The sequence below is a fragment of the Anopheles nili genome, chromosome 3, assembly GCF_943737925.1.
Source record: "Anopheles nili chromosome 3, idAnoNiliSN_F5_01, whole genome shotgun sequence".
NCBI classification, from domain to species: domain Eukaryota; kingdom Metazoa; phylum Arthropoda; class Insecta; order Diptera; family Culicidae; genus Anopheles; species Anopheles nili.
The window spans coordinates 29,454,880-29,471,934 of NC_071292.1; the positions used below are offsets into that span (position 1 = coordinate 29,454,880).

General features: G+C 42.0%; 4 protein-coding genes across 4 annotated transcripts; 1 reads left to right on the forward strand and 3 right to left on the reverse strand.

Annotated features, from left to right (window-relative positions):
* Positions 1–10,693: 10,693 nt before the first annotated feature.
* LOC128723302 (probable aminopeptidase NPEPL1) lies at positions 10,694–12,515 on the forward strand. The gene has a single exon (XM_053817027.1). The coding sequence runs from the start codon at positions 10,700–10,702 to the stop codon at positions 12,278–12,280; it is 1,581 nt and encodes a 526-aa protein (XP_053673002.1). The 5' UTR covers positions 10,694–10,699; the 3' UTR covers positions 12,281–12,515.
* A 284-nt stretch (positions 12,516–12,799) lies between these two features.
* LOC128726627 (ankyrin repeat domain-containing protein 49) lies at positions 12,800–13,563 on the reverse strand. The gene is made up of 2 exons (XM_053820444.1): positions 13,374–13,563; positions 12,800–13,311 (listed from the first exon to the last, which is right to left on the reverse strand). The coding sequence occupies exons 1-2, from the start codon at positions 13,561–13,563 to the stop codon at positions 12,800–12,802; spliced, it is 702 nt and encodes a 233-aa protein (XP_053676419.1).
* Positions 13,564–13,996: 433 nt separating this feature from the next.
* Positions 13,997–14,788, reverse strand: LOC128726850 (peroxisomal membrane protein 11B). Its single transcript, XM_053820689.1, has 3 exons — positions 14,733–14,788; positions 14,552–14,664; positions 13,997–14,487 (listed from the first exon to the last, which is right to left on the reverse strand). Exons 1-3 carry the CDS (start codon positions 14,786–14,788, stop codon positions 13,997–13,999), a joined length of 660 nt encoding a protein of 219 aa, XP_053676664.1.
* Positions 14,789–15,272: 484 nt separating this feature from the next.
* LOC128725947 (uncharacterized protein C19orf47) lies at positions 15,273–16,786 on the reverse strand. Its single transcript, XM_053819721.1, has 3 exons — positions 16,768–16,786; positions 16,356–16,685; positions 15,273–16,296 (listed from the first exon to the last, which is right to left on the reverse strand). Exons 1-3 carry the CDS (start codon positions 16,784–16,786, stop codon positions 15,311–15,313), a joined length of 1,335 nt encoding a protein of 444 aa, XP_053675696.1. The 3' UTR covers positions 15,273–15,310.
* Positions 16,787–17,055: the final 269 nt, after the last annotated feature.

The following is a 17,055-nucleotide window of genomic DNA, read 5'->3' on the forward strand; positions in this document are numbered from 1 at the left end:
TATTTTCCTTTTTTTTCGGCACATTCAGTAGCTCTTGCTTTATGTGTCCGACTCGTAGAGGTGGCTTACAAATTTCATTATTAGTTTTAAAATACACGACGTTTATCATTTTTCTTTTTTTTTCAGCAAACGAACAATGATTAAGATTGATTAAGCCGCAAAGCTTTCTCACGGAATTATGCTGTATATATATTACGATAGAAATGCATTTAATCACATGCGCAATAATATGCATAGATAGCGGTTAAAGCTTTTGAAACACAAACTAAAGCCCGTAACAAATATCTCTATCCTTTTACTTCATTTCTCCAATGAGCTCTCAAGATTACTTCCTTATAGACAAACATTTTTTATCTTTTTTATCATTATCAAAGTAATGTTTATTCTTGCCTTCCCTATCACTCTTCCCACAAATCTTGTAACCTGTTTTATCTGGCTCTTAGCAGGATGATTAAAACCGCGCGTGTGGTGATTGGATGAAGAATGATCATAAAAATGACCAAAGTTCGTCACAATCGTTCCCGAATAAATACAGCGCTATAAAAATGTTCATATGTTTTTATGTAACAATGGCTACAAATTTTTCTTCTGTCTCAACCGGCTTGAATTCCCCATTACGCTCCCACTCACTGCGCTCTTCTCATGACTTCATAAGCGACATAACAACATACAAAATTAAGCAGCTTTATCGAGTGCCGTAAATTAGGAGAAAATAAATGACGTTTATGTTATGTGGCTTTGGACTTTTAATTGCACGCGGTCCGCGTCGGCGGAACGTTTCGAGGAATTATTAGCTTTAAGATCAAACGCAACGAGGTGAGAAAAAGGGGTAAAACGAAAAACGAAGAAAGAAAATAAACTTCCATTGTGTCGTTTTGGAGCGCGAGACCGGGGGTTTTTAAGTTTTGATTTTAAGTAATTCCTACGCTTGAGCGTAAAAACACTAATATTAAGCATTACTTATTGATTTTAGCATATTAAAGATCATTATATTTCAAATTTTAAATATTAATATACATACTAATTAAACGGACGACTCCGACTCAATTATTCGTTCAACTCGTGAAAATGACCTAAATGAGCACTTAACATAAGAATAATGTACTCATTTTCACCGATACCGGAAGGCGGAGTAAAACAGTCACAAAACAGTCAAACTACAACACCAAAACTCTGCCCTATTAAAAGAGCAGCGATCCAATGTAAACAACAGGCACACACGCTCTCCAAATCAAAACACATTCGCTCAAAAACAAAAATACTACACGGCACGACAAAAGGATATAAAAATAAAACGATATGCTTCGGCAGACCTTATGGTTCGACGCAATTCGCTGTGACACATCGGTCAAAGTCAAAGTCTTTGAACAGAGGAGAAGGAAGGAACAAAAAATGCCACACTTAATGTGAGGTGCCGAAACCGGTGCACGAGTGGCGATGAACATTTTTATGAAACCAGATAGTGACTAAAAAGTGAACCATGCGGTCTCTATTTTATTCGTTTTTAAAGTAAAAAATGTCATTTGTGGTAACAATTCCATCGTAGAGCCAATGTATGTCGTAAAGTTAAACCCATATCCATAATCGATAGGCCGAATGCACGCGTAAGGAGCAAGAAAGCAAGCAATCCTGCATTTATTGCATCCGTTTCCCAGTTTAAATGGTTTTTCGACTATTTGGTATCTAAACGATGATGTTGCTTTTAAGTGACCGGAATAAAAGAGATATTGCGTAGAAACAACTTCATTGAGAATAGTGGGCTAATAAAGAAAAGCTGTTTTCATAAACGAACACAGCAGTTTCATTAGAATGGCTATTTTCTGTGTGCATTTAAGTTCAATACCTCAGATGAAAAAAAAAAGCAATATATGAGCAAATTTGAAATGCCACATAATATTTTGAGCTGTTTCAAGTAACGTATAAGATCCATACTGATTTATAAGAAAATCAACCAAGGGATTAGTTTGGAGCATTAACATCGATAAATAGTGTATTTTTACGCATGTAATTCATTATACGCACCCATTGTCATTCACTCCCACCAATATAACCCACAAACGGTAGAAGAACGACCGGAAGCAGTTTTAAGGTGAGTGAACTTTCCTATCCGGAATCCGTGTCCCAAGACACTACCATCATGTGGACCATGCATGACTCGAATGAGCCTCAAACAAAAAAAAACACCCACCATATTGTCACACGTGTGCAGTCTCGTCTGTTCACATCCACTTCCCGGCTTTTCACCAGTACGATTGGAAGTGGAAACTCGAACCGAAACGCTTGCCGATGATGGTGGTGAAGGTTTCGCTTTCGTTGGTCGCTTCTTAGCCGCTTAATCTTGCGCGCTTTTGGTTTATTTTAGTAGCAAACCATCAAAGAGGGGCACGGCGAGAAAGTGTGGCCAGCTGTTGCTACGAAGATCAGTCGAATTTGGGGCCCCTGATTGATTGCCGTGCTGAAGTGTGAAAGGTGTGATAATCCACCGAGTAAAAACGAAGGAGAAGCAGTGACGAATGGCGTGTGGGAAAATAAATACGTGAAGGAAGAAGGCTTGATAGTGGTTTTCCTGCCAAATGTAAAACAAATGTGTCATTTTAAATGTATTCTTGCGAATAAGATCTTTAAAAAAACAAATGCTGTAGTACCTGAACTAAATGGAATAAGACTTCTTTCATGAATTTTGACATCATAGTTTACGCATGTTGCTTGTTTCTTGGATGACATAATCAACCATTGGTTGATCAACGGATGGTTTAATTCGAATGGCACTCTAGCTGTTCATTTCATAAAGATTGCAAATTTATGGTAAAACAGCATTTTTAATTTTTCGACGTTTTTTTAGCTATATCCTCTCGAGAGGAGCTCCCGTGGAGCGAAAGTTTAGCCTGCCACAGTTAACAACCTGAGGCCATGCTCGATAAAGTCGAAACACATGCAATGATGTAAGTTTCTAGCAGGGGACCTCAAATCATGCCATTTCACTAATTGGATTGGGGAACGTCTCGCCATACCGTCGACATTTTATGTTTGTAATAAACATAGCACATTTTATGGTCGAGTCCCGTTACTTTGTTTCAATTATTTTGATAAATATGAAATCATTTTTGATTGCCATTTGGATACAAATGAAGTTTACTTGACCCATTTTCCAATATTTTATCCACTTCGTTTCAAATACAGTATATCTTATATTACAGAATAATCCACATTCGATATACACTTTACTTTAGGATTGAAAATAGATATAGCAAATTGTTGAAAATAAATTAAAAATTATACGTCATCCCACAAATCTTTAAAAATGAATAATTCAGATTTTGTTCGCACTCCAAACAGAAGTAGTCAGTATACAACATTATGTTTATCAAAACAAGAATAAAAACGTTGCTTTAGTCTAAAAACAACTACTTCTTAACATGCCCCAACCAAACACTGCGACGGAACTTTTCAATAACAACCACAACAAAATGGGTCATTTATCGATACCGCTGATCCATCGCGGCCAAATAAGTCCATTGGCTCCATAATTTCTGCGCCAAGTTCGCCCATCGCTTGCTGCAAAATGCATATTTCTCCTCAAAACCTACTTCTTTGCAGCGGCGTTGTCTCTTGATAAACTGGTTCGCTTAGCCAAGTCCACCAACGGCGTCTTCACATGGTCTTCACGCCGTCGGGTATGGGAGCTAAAGCAGCAAACGATCAACACGATTTCCCTAGACTTCCCTGATGTTCCTTCTCCCTCAACGTAGCCGTGTAACTGACCGAGCTAACGGGCGAATCGAGTATCGGAGTGGAAATTGAATTGATTTTCTTCCCCACTCACGCGGCCCGGATCGGGACCGGGTGGCTTAGGTTTAAATTTGCTATCGATCGAGAGCGAGAGAGAGAGAGAGAGAGAGACAATGAAAGAAGCTTCCGACTGGCACAGCTAGGCCGGAATTAATTAAAATAAAAATGAGCCAATATCCGAAAGCTTCAACCGGCTTTTAGGAAAGTTTTCAAATGCCATGAAAACACATTTGAAACACGTATCTTTTAAGACAAATTATTCTTGTATACAAATAAGCATTATTTAAACTCTGATTCGAGAAAAAGTATCTAGTATCACACCCGTATGGAAATTGTAAGTCAGAAAAACACACCCTTAGGGCAGACGAAAAATTTCTTAGAAGGCCCAATTTTGAGCAACTCTTCAGCAGAAACAAATTGGGCGCGAGGAAATGCCCGTAACGCTCGATTGGCGAAACCAAACGCGGTGTGATCGTACAGACCATAGGACGGGTTCAACTCTGGCCACAAGCTACAAATATAGAAGGGGGTGTTCAGAGAAACATCTATTTCCACTTCCATCCCCGCAGTGCCCGGTGCAACGTAAACCCACCCACTCCGTCGATGGCATTAACGGCAATTTTACGGCGGCGCATTGCGCTTTTCCAGCGCGAACGCCCCTCCACCTCTCTGTTTTCGAAGCTTGGTTAGGTGATGAAAAAGCACTGAGTAGGTGTGTACGCGTGTTGCAGCGAATTCAATCCCACAAGCCTTTCCGCGTAAGAAACTTCGCGAAACAACCGAACCACCCGTCGCTGGCAATCGCAGGCACGCACACAAGACGAGCTCTGACGAGAGAGTTTTTTGGAGCTTTTTCATGGTCCCAGCCAGCCTTTGAGGCCGCGTTTCACGCAGCCAAGGTGTGTGTGTGGGTTTGGGGGGAGGGGGTTGCATTTCAGTGGTAGGGATTTGTGGTAGTTTCGACGAAACGAGGGAAAACTGGAAAATCTCGTACCGAGGCAACCACACAGGGTGCACACAAAGCGAAAATACTAAATCGTTTAAGTTTTGAGGGCGCATTTGTTGGTGGGTGACGGAAAATAAACAGAGGTGGCCTACAAAAAAGAAAAAAAAGCCAACTGGCTGACGTTCATGCGACGACGATCTATGTTGAAAACATTTTCTCGTTGGTTTCTGACCCCTTATTCCACGTCAAGCGAGCGTTTTCATGTACAAGATTGCAAATTACAGACTACAGACTTCGTAAGAGTCTAATATGTTTGCTATGTCAAGTATTGCGATGCTAAAAAGAAAATTGATCCGCCTTTTTATGTTGCATACAGCATCTATATGAAAAATCTATGGAAAATAACATATAACAGACAACGGATAGAGTTAAATTTTGTTAATGCCAGCTCACTTCGCTAAATATATGATCTGCCCATAACTGCTTTGCATGGAATTATAAACCTCAAGCCTCAGTGCCGTCATATTTTTTCGTACCCCAAACCGGGTTGCTCAAAGTACAAACAATATTTCGATTCCATCGATCGGCACAGCAGTACCGTGATAAAGGTTGCCCAATCAATAAAGCTCGTTTGAAAATCTCGCCCAATCGAACTCGCAAACATCCGCTAGAACCGGTTCTGTGGCGCTTGCCGATTATTCGAATCGATTTGTGCTTCATTTTTGTCTTGTTCAATTTGCCATGATCCTGAATCCGCATCTCAAACATGAACAAGAACGGGACTCGAACACTCATCGAGAACACTCATTTAATGCATATGGAAGAAAAGAAAAAGGAAATATATTTGATGGGCTCGAATTTGCAGTGACGCAGCAGGCAAAAAGGATGTTCGTTTCGGATCGTGTGGACTGCGTTGAACATGATTTGATCCTAGCGAGAGAAATGTAAAATACTGAACTTGACATTGGCCCAAATATGGTGTTTTTATAAATTTTATGCAAAATTTTGACCTAATCGAAAGCACCTTTTTCAAGAACTGCAGATAGCGTTTGTGAGGAATATATTCGTTCGCTAGAGTATGGAAAAACAAGACCCTAGACAACTTAGCACGCTGTCCAAAGAGGAATAAAAATCATGCTGTATAACAAAATGATTTTGGCAAACGACGAGTTTGTTGGCATACGGAACAAAACGTCTTTTCCTGCCAGGTTGTCAAGGATTTGCCCTTGACAAACACATGCGCACCACCCTCTGTCTGGCTGTTGTATTTGGTACAGGAGAGCGGTCTCAGCCAAACGTTATATGGGCTGATTTGTAAGGGGGATCCTTTAAAACTGTCCAAATTCTATCTAACAGGGATGCAACCCCTTGTTCGGGAGAGAATTTCCCTTCAGCCGTACACGTGCAGCAGCAGAAGCGAATGAGGAGCAGTTCCCGTGCAGGCCTCTGCAAACTTCACCGTCGTCATCGTCCGTATGAATCAACCCCCGCCGAATCGAGGCTTCTCAATGAAAACGGCGGATACGACTTATGTAACGAGACCCGGACCAAGCCAACCCTAGATCCGAACGTGAGCCAGGGTCAGGGAAGGACGGAGTAGTTGAGATGGATGATCTGGGTCGAATATCTCCATTGTCTCTCTTTCTCTCTCAGACCCGCGCTCGTTTTACCTATCCTATTCACTAACCCCGACTATCCTACGCCCTTTGTGGTCGAACGTATTTGCTACATTCCGATTTACGGTTACTGAGCCAAGTTCTTCTCGGTAGCTAACCGTAAGCAAGGCGAATGATGGCCCACGCACGACGGAAGAAGGCGTATTTTATGTAGCGTCGTGCAACGACAACCGACCAAACTAGCCAAACTGGCCGGATTATCTACGATCAATAAATGCGTTAAAGTTGAGCTAAAATGATATACCATCACCATTGCAGGATGTTGAAACACATGGTCTATAAAGGTGCGTATTCAGCCTGAAACGCGATCAATTTTCGATTACAAATCCTACGGCTACCAAATTTAACTTTCGTTGTATGTCACTAGCAACTTACGCTGCGAAATGAAGCCACTATTTTGTAAATCATTAACGATACATTATCGCTTTCCAGTTCCATTCTCTTTTTTCCCCAATCCAATTGCCTAATAGCTATTCCTTTTTTCTTGTCCAACTACAATGAAACCAAACATTTGCACAATCGAACGCGAATACATGTTTTGTGCGCATTTTACCGTATTTCCGGCAAACGACCTACGGTTTACATGCAAGGTAACTCCCTCCCGGTCGTCATGGAATATATATACTCTACACCATTCCCTTTTTGCATAAACCTACCAACGGAAACAGCTTTGGGTTGTGTGTCGTGCCCTTGCAAAAAACACCCCTCAAGTAAATGGCCAAACCCCCGTGATGGTCAACGAATACACGCGCCCCGTTACCACGACGAGAAAGTGCGTAGGATGGCCCATTCAAGACAACGAGGAAAAGCTTCCACGGGGTCGTTCGACGCATTACCACGCATCGACATCGTCCCACGAACAGGGATATCGCGGTAAAAACAGACACCAAGTGATTCAAACATTGAACTGGTCGTATGAGCATGTTGCGGGTTAGAATTATTAGTTTGATAGAAGAAAAAAACTGCAGCCACTAAATGTTATAATTCAATTCTTGATTAATAACGTTCTGCATCTCTATTGATTAAAAAGAGATCTATATTCAATGCTAGCCCTAGACTTGTACTCGAAGACTGAAGTTTTTAAACTTGGTGAAGAGATACATAGAAACAAACCTGTACATTTACGTTCATCAATACATGATCGTGTGATTTAGGTATTTGATATCCCGTCTCTAATAGAAAAGTCACTAACTTTTACCATGGGTAGCACGTTGATGTAAAAGTCGCCTAATGCAATTTTATACACAAAAACTCTCTCTGCATTGGTGCAACCGTTCGAATCTGCTGCACGAACAATCCATTACTTAATTATATGCACCTACCTTATGCAAAGTGCTGCTGCGTGTCGTCTCAAACTTCCAACGTGGGCCAACAATTTTTTCCGATATGCTGTATTTTTTCCACTGATAAACAGGGTAGAGCGGTAATGCTTTCAGGACGAACAATTCTTCACAGAATGTGCACAAGAAATCGCAACCATTAATGTATACACCAAACTGTTGCTTGAGCAAACAGACGAACCAGCCTACTACGGTGCGTGCATCATTTCTTGGAGGAAAAAAGGTATGCGATGTGCATTGATATACTTTTAAATGCTATTTTCTCCTAAAACCAGCATCAGACGGTTATCAGGTGCACTCGCGACTTTTCCAACCACGTTGATTAGAAGTAATATTATTAAATACGTACACACACACAAATACCACTACAAAATCACATTTACAAAACGCAAGCCCTTACGTACACTCGCACCCGTTAGCCGGCTTCGAAAAAGGTCCTTAATACACCGTAGCCTGCGTTTAGGGTGAAAATTATGCTACACACCCCAAGCCGGTTAAAATAGAATTTTACTACCCCGAGCAATACAGCCGGCTGCTGAAAAGCTAAATGCGGGGTCGACTCACAGCATCCTTTCGTATATTACCGAAGGAGTAGCGTTTCGGTAACAACAAAAACGTCCTTGGACCTTTAAAGGACGTCAGCTGGCATTTTCTCCTTGCGGAAGCCAGAATTTTCACAACAACTGTGATCTCGCAGATGCATGGACCGATTCTCAGGTGCGCTGGTGGATTGGCGAGTGAAACAACACAAACCGGCAGCCGGATCACGAAACGGCCATTCGTTCATCCATCAAAAACCTGTTCGATCACGGTTCGCCATCTCACAGCATGTGGCCAGGACGAGCCCTAACAACGAAAAACTTAGAGGAATCCCACTTCTCGTTCGCATCGCAAAACAAGTTTCATTTTGTGCTCTACGACCTGTGATCAAACGGCCGGAAAAATAATGCACATGTACCAAAACGAACTACCCCTTAAAGATTCGCAGTTTTTGGACAAAGCAGTCATTCCAATACTTTTTGCTTTTTTGGCAATGATCTTTTCGGAAAGTGATTTTATCTTCCATTGGGGATATTTTGCAAAAGTACCAGAGAAACAGAAAAATGGCATTTAATGAACCACATGAGTGTATTTTTTTCTAATTTTCCATTCCCTATTATAACCATCGGCTCGATTTCCCCCGATATGACATTCTAACACGGCTGAATAGAGCGTTCGTCGTTTGTTCTCCTACGTTGTTATTGATTTTTACGCGAGCTCAATTTTTCGAGTCAAAATCACCAGGGCTAATTTGTTAACTTTTGAATAGATATCCCTGCCAAATCTAGAGACCTCGAAGGTTTCTGCAGTTTGTATGAAGTGTAATATAACTTGTCACGAGCAAAAAATAATAAAACACCAAGCACTCACCCCACACAGTTCCGTTGTCAGACACACTAAATTTAACGAAAACGGATATAATTCATTCGTACGACCACACACGCCACCTACATACACACGGGTTTTTCACCCTCTAAGCAATAATAGTTGGATTGCGGTATTACGGGCCAAAAATTACCATAAGATGCAAAATATACCTTTGAAACACACTACTAACAATCTAGCACGAATCTCAAGGCTTGCTTGGGTGCCAACGATTTCGTGTAGTAAATGTAACCGTCATGCCGAAGGAAGAACCAATTTATCTAGCAACACAATAGAAACTCAAACGTAGTTGAATATACCGTGGTAAAGAATAAAAAATGAATCACACACGAACGCGAATCAAATGCGTACCGACTTTTTACATACTTAAGCTTGCTAGCTTTACTGCGGACAACGACGACGGACACAAGCGACCGCACCGAACGACGGAACAATAGCAAATAAAAAGCATAAAAAGCATCTGTTTAGTCCTCTTGTTCGTGTTGTTCATGTTGAGAGGGGGAAGCACAAATGCTTACTTCAAAAGCCATGCACAATTATTATAATTTTCGTACTTTAATGTGCACAACCGAAACTAAGGAGACAATAAAGGATTTTTTCCCTGATATAGGTTTAAAATTTCACTAAAATTTATGCATAATAATTACAAATTTTCCGTTTACAGTCATGAGCAAAAAAGTGATGCATTCTGTAACGGTAACGTTGCTTATAGATACCCAATTGAACCATCCCGATATATTATAGATTACATTATCTATATATCACATACATTCATTTGTGTGTGCTGCTTAAGAAAAGTTGCTATTATTTCGCAGAAAAAGCGCGTGATTTTTAATTTTTGAATATGAGCAAATTACATATTTTTGTGAGTGCTTGTTCGTCGTTAATACTGACATTTAATCAAATATTAGGTCTCGAACATACCGGGCATATTTTTGGTTGACACAACCACGCTTACAGCTGTCAGTTCATTCGATCTCCATGACGATTTTTAAATGTGATACCCTTTTTATGACCCTTTGAACCTTTAACAACAAAACAAAAATTTGATTTTTTAACGTAGAATAAGTGCATTGTCTACCGACATACCTATAATCTACCGAATTGTCTCTATTAATTGGAGCTATCCTTAGGGTGCTTTTGTGCTAGCACGAGATCGCACACGAGACGATATGCCAAATTTGAAAATACTGTCAAATTTTCACAAAACCACTGTCATCCTGTTTTGTGTGCAAATTTTCATTTCTGTTTTGCTTCTCATTCAATAACGTATAGTAAGTTAAATTTATAGGCATATTTGTAACTCCATAAGTAATTTCAGTATTCATTATTCAATCTAATTGCACATTAGTGTCGATTGTTAATTCGTGACGGTGTAGAGGCGAAGTCTTATCATGATTTTCTCTTTGCTAATGTACTTATTTTTTTCCTACTATGTTGCAGCTCAAGAGCCCGCAGTTTGTGAGACATTCAAGTCGGTTAGTTCTATTTGAGCGGCATTTGCCGAACTGAAGTGGCGCACGATGAGTCTTCTTAAGTTTCACCGTACCCTACAAACGAGTGACCCGCTCACCGTGCCGGTGCTGATCATCGGTCAGCTCCGTCACTTGACTGATCTACCGTTCGAGCGGATCAGCCCAAAGCTGGGGTCGCGCGTGGAACAAGAAACCTACACTAAGGCCGTCTCCAGCTTGCAACCAGCTCCGACAGATACGTGTTCACTATATCTGGATGTGGCCCGTGTTGCCGCCCTTCCATTGAAAGCATCGCGGCACAATACAGCCTCGCGTGCCCACTCTATCACGAAACTTATTCAATCGAACACAACCGGCGGCAGTGAGTCGATTGTAGTCGTGTGTGAGAAGCTGGACTTGCTTGCGTCTGCCTGTGCCGTTGCGAGGGCTTTCCCCCTGTACAGCCGGAAAACGTCCAAAAGCTCGAATGTCGAGCCACCTCCAACGGTTCACATTGAGTTCGTGCTGATCGGAGGTGAAGATCCCACGGAAAGAGAGATCACGGAGGAAGACGTGCTGGTGCTCGCGAATGTGACTGTTGGTATCCGGTTGGCAGCCCGAATTGTCGATGCTCCGTGCAACGAGATGAACGTGTCCGGGTTTCTCTCCGAGGTCGAGGCAATTGCGCTTGAGCTTGGACTGAAATCGAAGATCATACGCGGGAAGGAACTGGAGGAAAAGGGCTTCGGTGGCATCTATGGCGTTGGCAAGGCTGCTGTTGATCCTCCGGCACTAGCCGTGCTTTCATACGAACCGAAAGGAGCCACCGAAACGGTGGCTTGGGTCGGCAAGGGCATTGTTTTCGATACTGGCGGCCTCAGCATCAAGGGAAAGACAGCTATGCCCGGCATGAAGCGCGATTGCGGTGGTGCTGCGGCTATTTTAGGTGGTTTCTATGCCGCCGTCAAGAGCGGATATCGACAAAACCTACACGCGGTATTTTGTCTGGCGGAGAATTCGGTCGGCCCGGAAGCGACACGGCCCGACGACATCCATCGACTGTATTCGGGCTGCACGGTGGAAATCAACAACACCGACGCCGAAGGACGGCTTGTATTGGCGGACGGTGTCGTTTATGCGGACCGCGATCTGAAGGCTAATGTCATCCTCGACATGGCGACATTAACGGGGGCGCAGGGTATAGCGACTGGAAAGTATCACGGTGCGATCCTGACCAACAGCGACGACTGGGAGGCGAAAGCCCTGGAAATTGGACGCCGTACCGGTGACATGCTCTCCCCGGTCCCGTACTGCCCGGAACTCCATTTCAGCGAGTTCAACTCGGCCGTTGCCGACATGAAGAACTCCGTTATGGATCGGGGTAACGCTCAAGTTAGCTGTGCCGGACTGTTCATAGGGGCGCACCTTGGCTTCGAGTATGGCGGTTCGTGGATCCACGTGGATATGGCTTCACCGGTACATAACGGGGAACGAGCGACCGGATACGGTGTAGCCTTGCTGGCCGGTCTATTCGGGGATCACAGCAAGTCAACGATCCTACGCGGCATAGCTCACCAACCGATGGTGCAAAGGAACAAACTGGCAGGGAACGGAACTGAGCCACCTTTGAAGAAAGCTTGCTTGGATTAAACGGCTGCCAGTTCGGATGGAACCCTAACATTCTCAGGTAGCTGCAGGTAGAAGAAAATTAACGCACCATGGATTGATGAACTAAGGGTCAGATTGGCAATCAAGAACTGAATTTCGTAATTTTTTCACGTTTCGTATTTCATTTTTTTTTTGTATTTTCCTCTCTAGCATATGTGATTATGATAAGAGGATAGTTTTTCTACTAATTAAAATAAATAATTGTATTCAATCCAAACGAGTTTGGTAGTTAATTCACATGAATTCGATCGATACAATTAATAGAAGTTACTTAAAACTGCAGGCGAATTTTTCAAATACATAAATTAAGCCTTCAGACTTGAAGCAGCAGCGTACTTACGGAGAGATAATTTCGGATTTTATTACACGGTAAACCCGTATTTCATCATTTTCAAGAGTGTACCTGTCGAGATAAAGCAATTCTACATGAGAACATCATCTATAGAGATACCAATTGTTGAACAAATGGCTTTTATTTGAACGTCTATTATCAGTAAGAGATTAATCGATCATTCCAGTTTCGACTGTAAAGGCAGGATGGGTCATGGTAAACAGCGGATAGCATTCCCCGCTCCGTTTCGCTATCTGAACAGCCATTTCGTCCGAATTGTTTCTGAATTCCGAGTCACAACGTGCATCCATTAGCAGCGTTACCAGGGTGGACCGGCAACTCGACACAGTCACGGCAATATGCAGGGGCGTCTGATCGCCGTTTGAGCGTGCATTCACGTCAGCCCCGTGTTGCAATATCAAGGCTGCACAGGATGCGTTGTTCCACTTGCACGCCGAATGCAACGGTGTCCAGCCCATGTCAGTAAGTGCATTCGGATTGGCACCATACCGCAGCAGTAGCAGGGCCATTTCGCGGTTGTTACAGTAACAAGCCTTATGTAGAGCCGTGTATCCATCACTGTCAGTCGCGTGCACAACGCTAGGTTTCCGGCTCACGATTGCTTCCACGGTCTCAAATTTGTTTTCAGCAGCGGCCCATAGGACATGTCGTTCGAGTGTAGCTGAAATCATAGTAACTTTCAGTTGGTACTAGGGCTATTAAAAGTATGACAATTTACCTTACCTTTTGGATCTTTGTCCTCCTCAATTAAATCGTCCGGGTCGTCCCATCCGCTGACAAACATACCACGGGGGACTTTACTCATTTTTGCTTCCAACGCTTCGATCGTGTCGAGTTCTTCATCCTCGGCCGCTTCATCTTCCATTAGCGAATTTGCAATATTATCCCACTCATTTAGAGACCGACCGGTCATTTTCTATTCGATGAAAAACTGTATTCTGTTTACCAACTGCAAACTCTGTAAACAAACTGGTGCATTATGTTCCCTTGTTTACGTTTTCAATCTGTCAAGTATCGCCAGAACTGGCTGCGTACGTATCCAAACAGGATGGTGTTTATTTGGTTTAAATGATTGATTTTATTTCATACTTTTCGCAGTTTGTTTTGCTGTAACTTTGTCCATTTATTAAGATACAATTATATATTTCTATCAAACACTATGTTATAGGTATAAAAGGTTAACCCGCTTCCTGAGTAATTATTACTAACGATTCTTCTCAAATAACCCTTCAACCACATCAAACATAACAATAACATTGAACCAATATTCAAATCGGATCAGTAGCATTTACATTTGTTTTCAATATTTTTGTTTTCCATTCGTATCATTTGAGCCTCTCAATGTGCTAAAATTTTAGTCTTGGATGCAGTAATGGTAGCAAACCCATTATCGACGAAATCGCTCCAAGCAGTCCAATGGTTTTATTGGAAACCTTCACAATGCCCAGGCCGTTCAGCGGAATAAACACATCGCAAACGTTTTTAACTGTATCAACAAGCAGTGGCTTATCGCCATAAATAAGGGATAGTGTTTGCTGCAGGTTGCAAATATTTGATCGGTTGTAGTACATGAACAGTCGGCGAAGTTCCTGCATGTCTCGGCACAAGTTCATGATAATTGAAAAGAGCCAGAATCGGTTGGAACGTTTTACCCATTCTGTAGTATCGACGCCTTTCCAGATACCTGACCGAGATAGCCAAACGACGTGATCAGCTAATAAAAACAGTCCCGAAGTGATTTTTCCCAAGACAATAAATATATGATGAGATTTGTCTTTCAATTGCAAGCCTGCCGTCGCACTGTATAAAACTTCGAAACCTTTTCCAAAGCGAAGTACTGCAAATAAAACAAAAGTTGAAGTACATACGACAGCATGGTCATGAATTCATGTTGTACTTACATTTTCGGAATGAGCTTAAAGTGCTTTCTATATGTTTTAACAGTTCAATAGATTCTTTTGATTCGGATGCTTCCTTGCTGGCCCATAATGCTCGACAGGAGTATTGGCATAATCTGAAAACACGCAAAAAGTATTAACACCACGATCTAGTTCCAACTGTTTCTACCAAACATCGCAGTACCTTGCAATTTTATCCTTTCCTACGGTTTGACTGTTTAATTTGATAACGATGTCCATGTTTTTATTGTCAGATTAATCTATGGAAAGTTTAACACAGTGTTCCTGGAATTATCCGGAAGTCAGTTCAATCTTTTACCATTTAACAAGCAACTGAGTATTCAAACTAAAGTAATAATGATCGTCACAATCAAGTTGAGCAAAGTCACGGTTTTCAGTAATAAATATATCTACTAAAATGCCGATAACGAAGATAACACAAACGATGAAACGAAAGCGATAGTCCTGACGCGAGTTGTGTTTTTAACGCGTAATCTAAGATTACAAATGGCTTTGTCTAATCGTTGGCTATATATTGTAAATGAATCAACTACTGTACATTTAATAATGCCTTAATATAAACTATGCTAATTTTGAGAAGCAATTGCATTTTGATTAATTTTTATTTTTACCCCATTCAAATTTCTCAATAAATAAAAACTCGTTTTTGATTGAACATAACCTGGCACACATTTGAACTGTCCCTACTTAAATGGTGGTTTTTTATTCGAAGCAAATATAATTAGTGGACGAACAGTACATTCAATTACGGTTATATCCCAATCGATCAAACACGCTAGTTGGAGCACTTCTGCTGATTTTAGTCAGCTTTGAATCGAGACTGAATCTGTCTATGCGCCTCGTGATCTGTTTCGTGGTGGTAGTGTGCGATCCTAAACTGAGCCTGGCTTTGATCGGTTGCTTTCGCACTCCACGTAAAGAATCAGATTTAAGACCCGTCCGAGCCGGAGACATTTTTTTTACTGTGGTAGGTGATAACTTCATCGGCAACATCTTCTTGGTGCCGTGCAGGGATGCTCGATGAATAGTACTAGAGGTGGGGATCGGTACCGCTCCCCCAAGACGCTGCTTTATGGATACTTCCTTCTCGTTAAACCTTAGCCGTCCACTGGGGGAACCAGTTGGTTTATTCGGCTTTCTCGGAGCTATTTCAAGAACTTCGTCTTCTTCTGAAAACGATACCGATTTGATGGCACTTCCGGCTGCTGTCAAATGGTCACTTGCTTCGTCCTCATCTGAAGATGGTAGGGCTGCTTTTGCGGGCATCTTTTTCACTAAAATTACCTTCTGTTGCAATGGAGAAAGCTTGGCCGGTGCCGAAAGGGAACCATTGACGACGGAAGTTTTGAGAATACTTTGTGAAATAGTCCTTGACGGCGAGCTTTGACTGTCGGTGGCTTTGCGATCACCCAGGCGGGAAAAAATTGAGCTCGAAATTGACAGTGAGGTGTGATCAAGTGTTTCTGCTGTAGAACTTAGTTTACTTGGTGGTTCGTTGTCGTTGTTTAATCGATCAAAAATGCTTCCACGCTTCGTACCCGCTTTTGGAATTGAGGATCCATTCGCTTTGCTGCTTGGTTTGGAATCTAGTGTCTTTTTATCAAGAATTTCTCTACTTCGCGGTGTGCTACCCGTTGGTAGAGTAATTTTGTACTTTCCTTCATGTTCTGGAAGAACGCGTCGTGGCTTAGGTTCAATGGATGGTCCTACAACAGATGATACAGTTCCTGAGGACGAATAAGCACGCTAAGCACGAATCGTAGTGTTATTTTCAGTGTAAACTTACGAGTGAGACCAGTCTTTTCTATCTTCCTTTTCTGTCCGTTGCTGACCGAAGCGCTACTTGGTGTGGCTGCCACCGTTGCAACCGGTACTCCCAGATCAGCCTCCGGAACAGCGAGCACCTTGTCCCGTGCGCTCTGTTCGTGGACTTTTTTTGCATGGCGCAAAATAGCTATGATGTCGCCCATTGTCGTGATCCCCATCTCACGAAGGTATTCCTTGTTAAGATCCATCAACATGTCCATTTGAATGCGATTTTCAACAAACACATGTGCATAGCTCGCTGCTGCCGGTGAAGGAATATCGGCGTTTGTGAAAAATTTCACCCATGTTGCTAGAAAGACATTTCAATAATATTGAAAGCAGCCGCTCAAAGGACAAACACAAATGTTGTCTCCTGCTAGATCAGAACGAACCTGCCGTAGGATTCGGCATCGTGATTATCAGACCGTTATTTGCGCTGCGATTATTAATCGCTTGTGACGAGTATGTTGTGTTCCTTTGGTACTTCAATATGCCAGAAGAGCTTTGGCGAAACACAAAATTTTCACCGAGTTTACTCCAAAAATATCCTGCACGGCTTGGAAAATATGTCAACTGAACAGGGAAAAATTGTAGAAATACATCTGTCACAGGCTGTCATCAATGGCAGTTAACTATAATTGAACTAGAAATTATTTCAAATCAATTTTCAACATATTTTT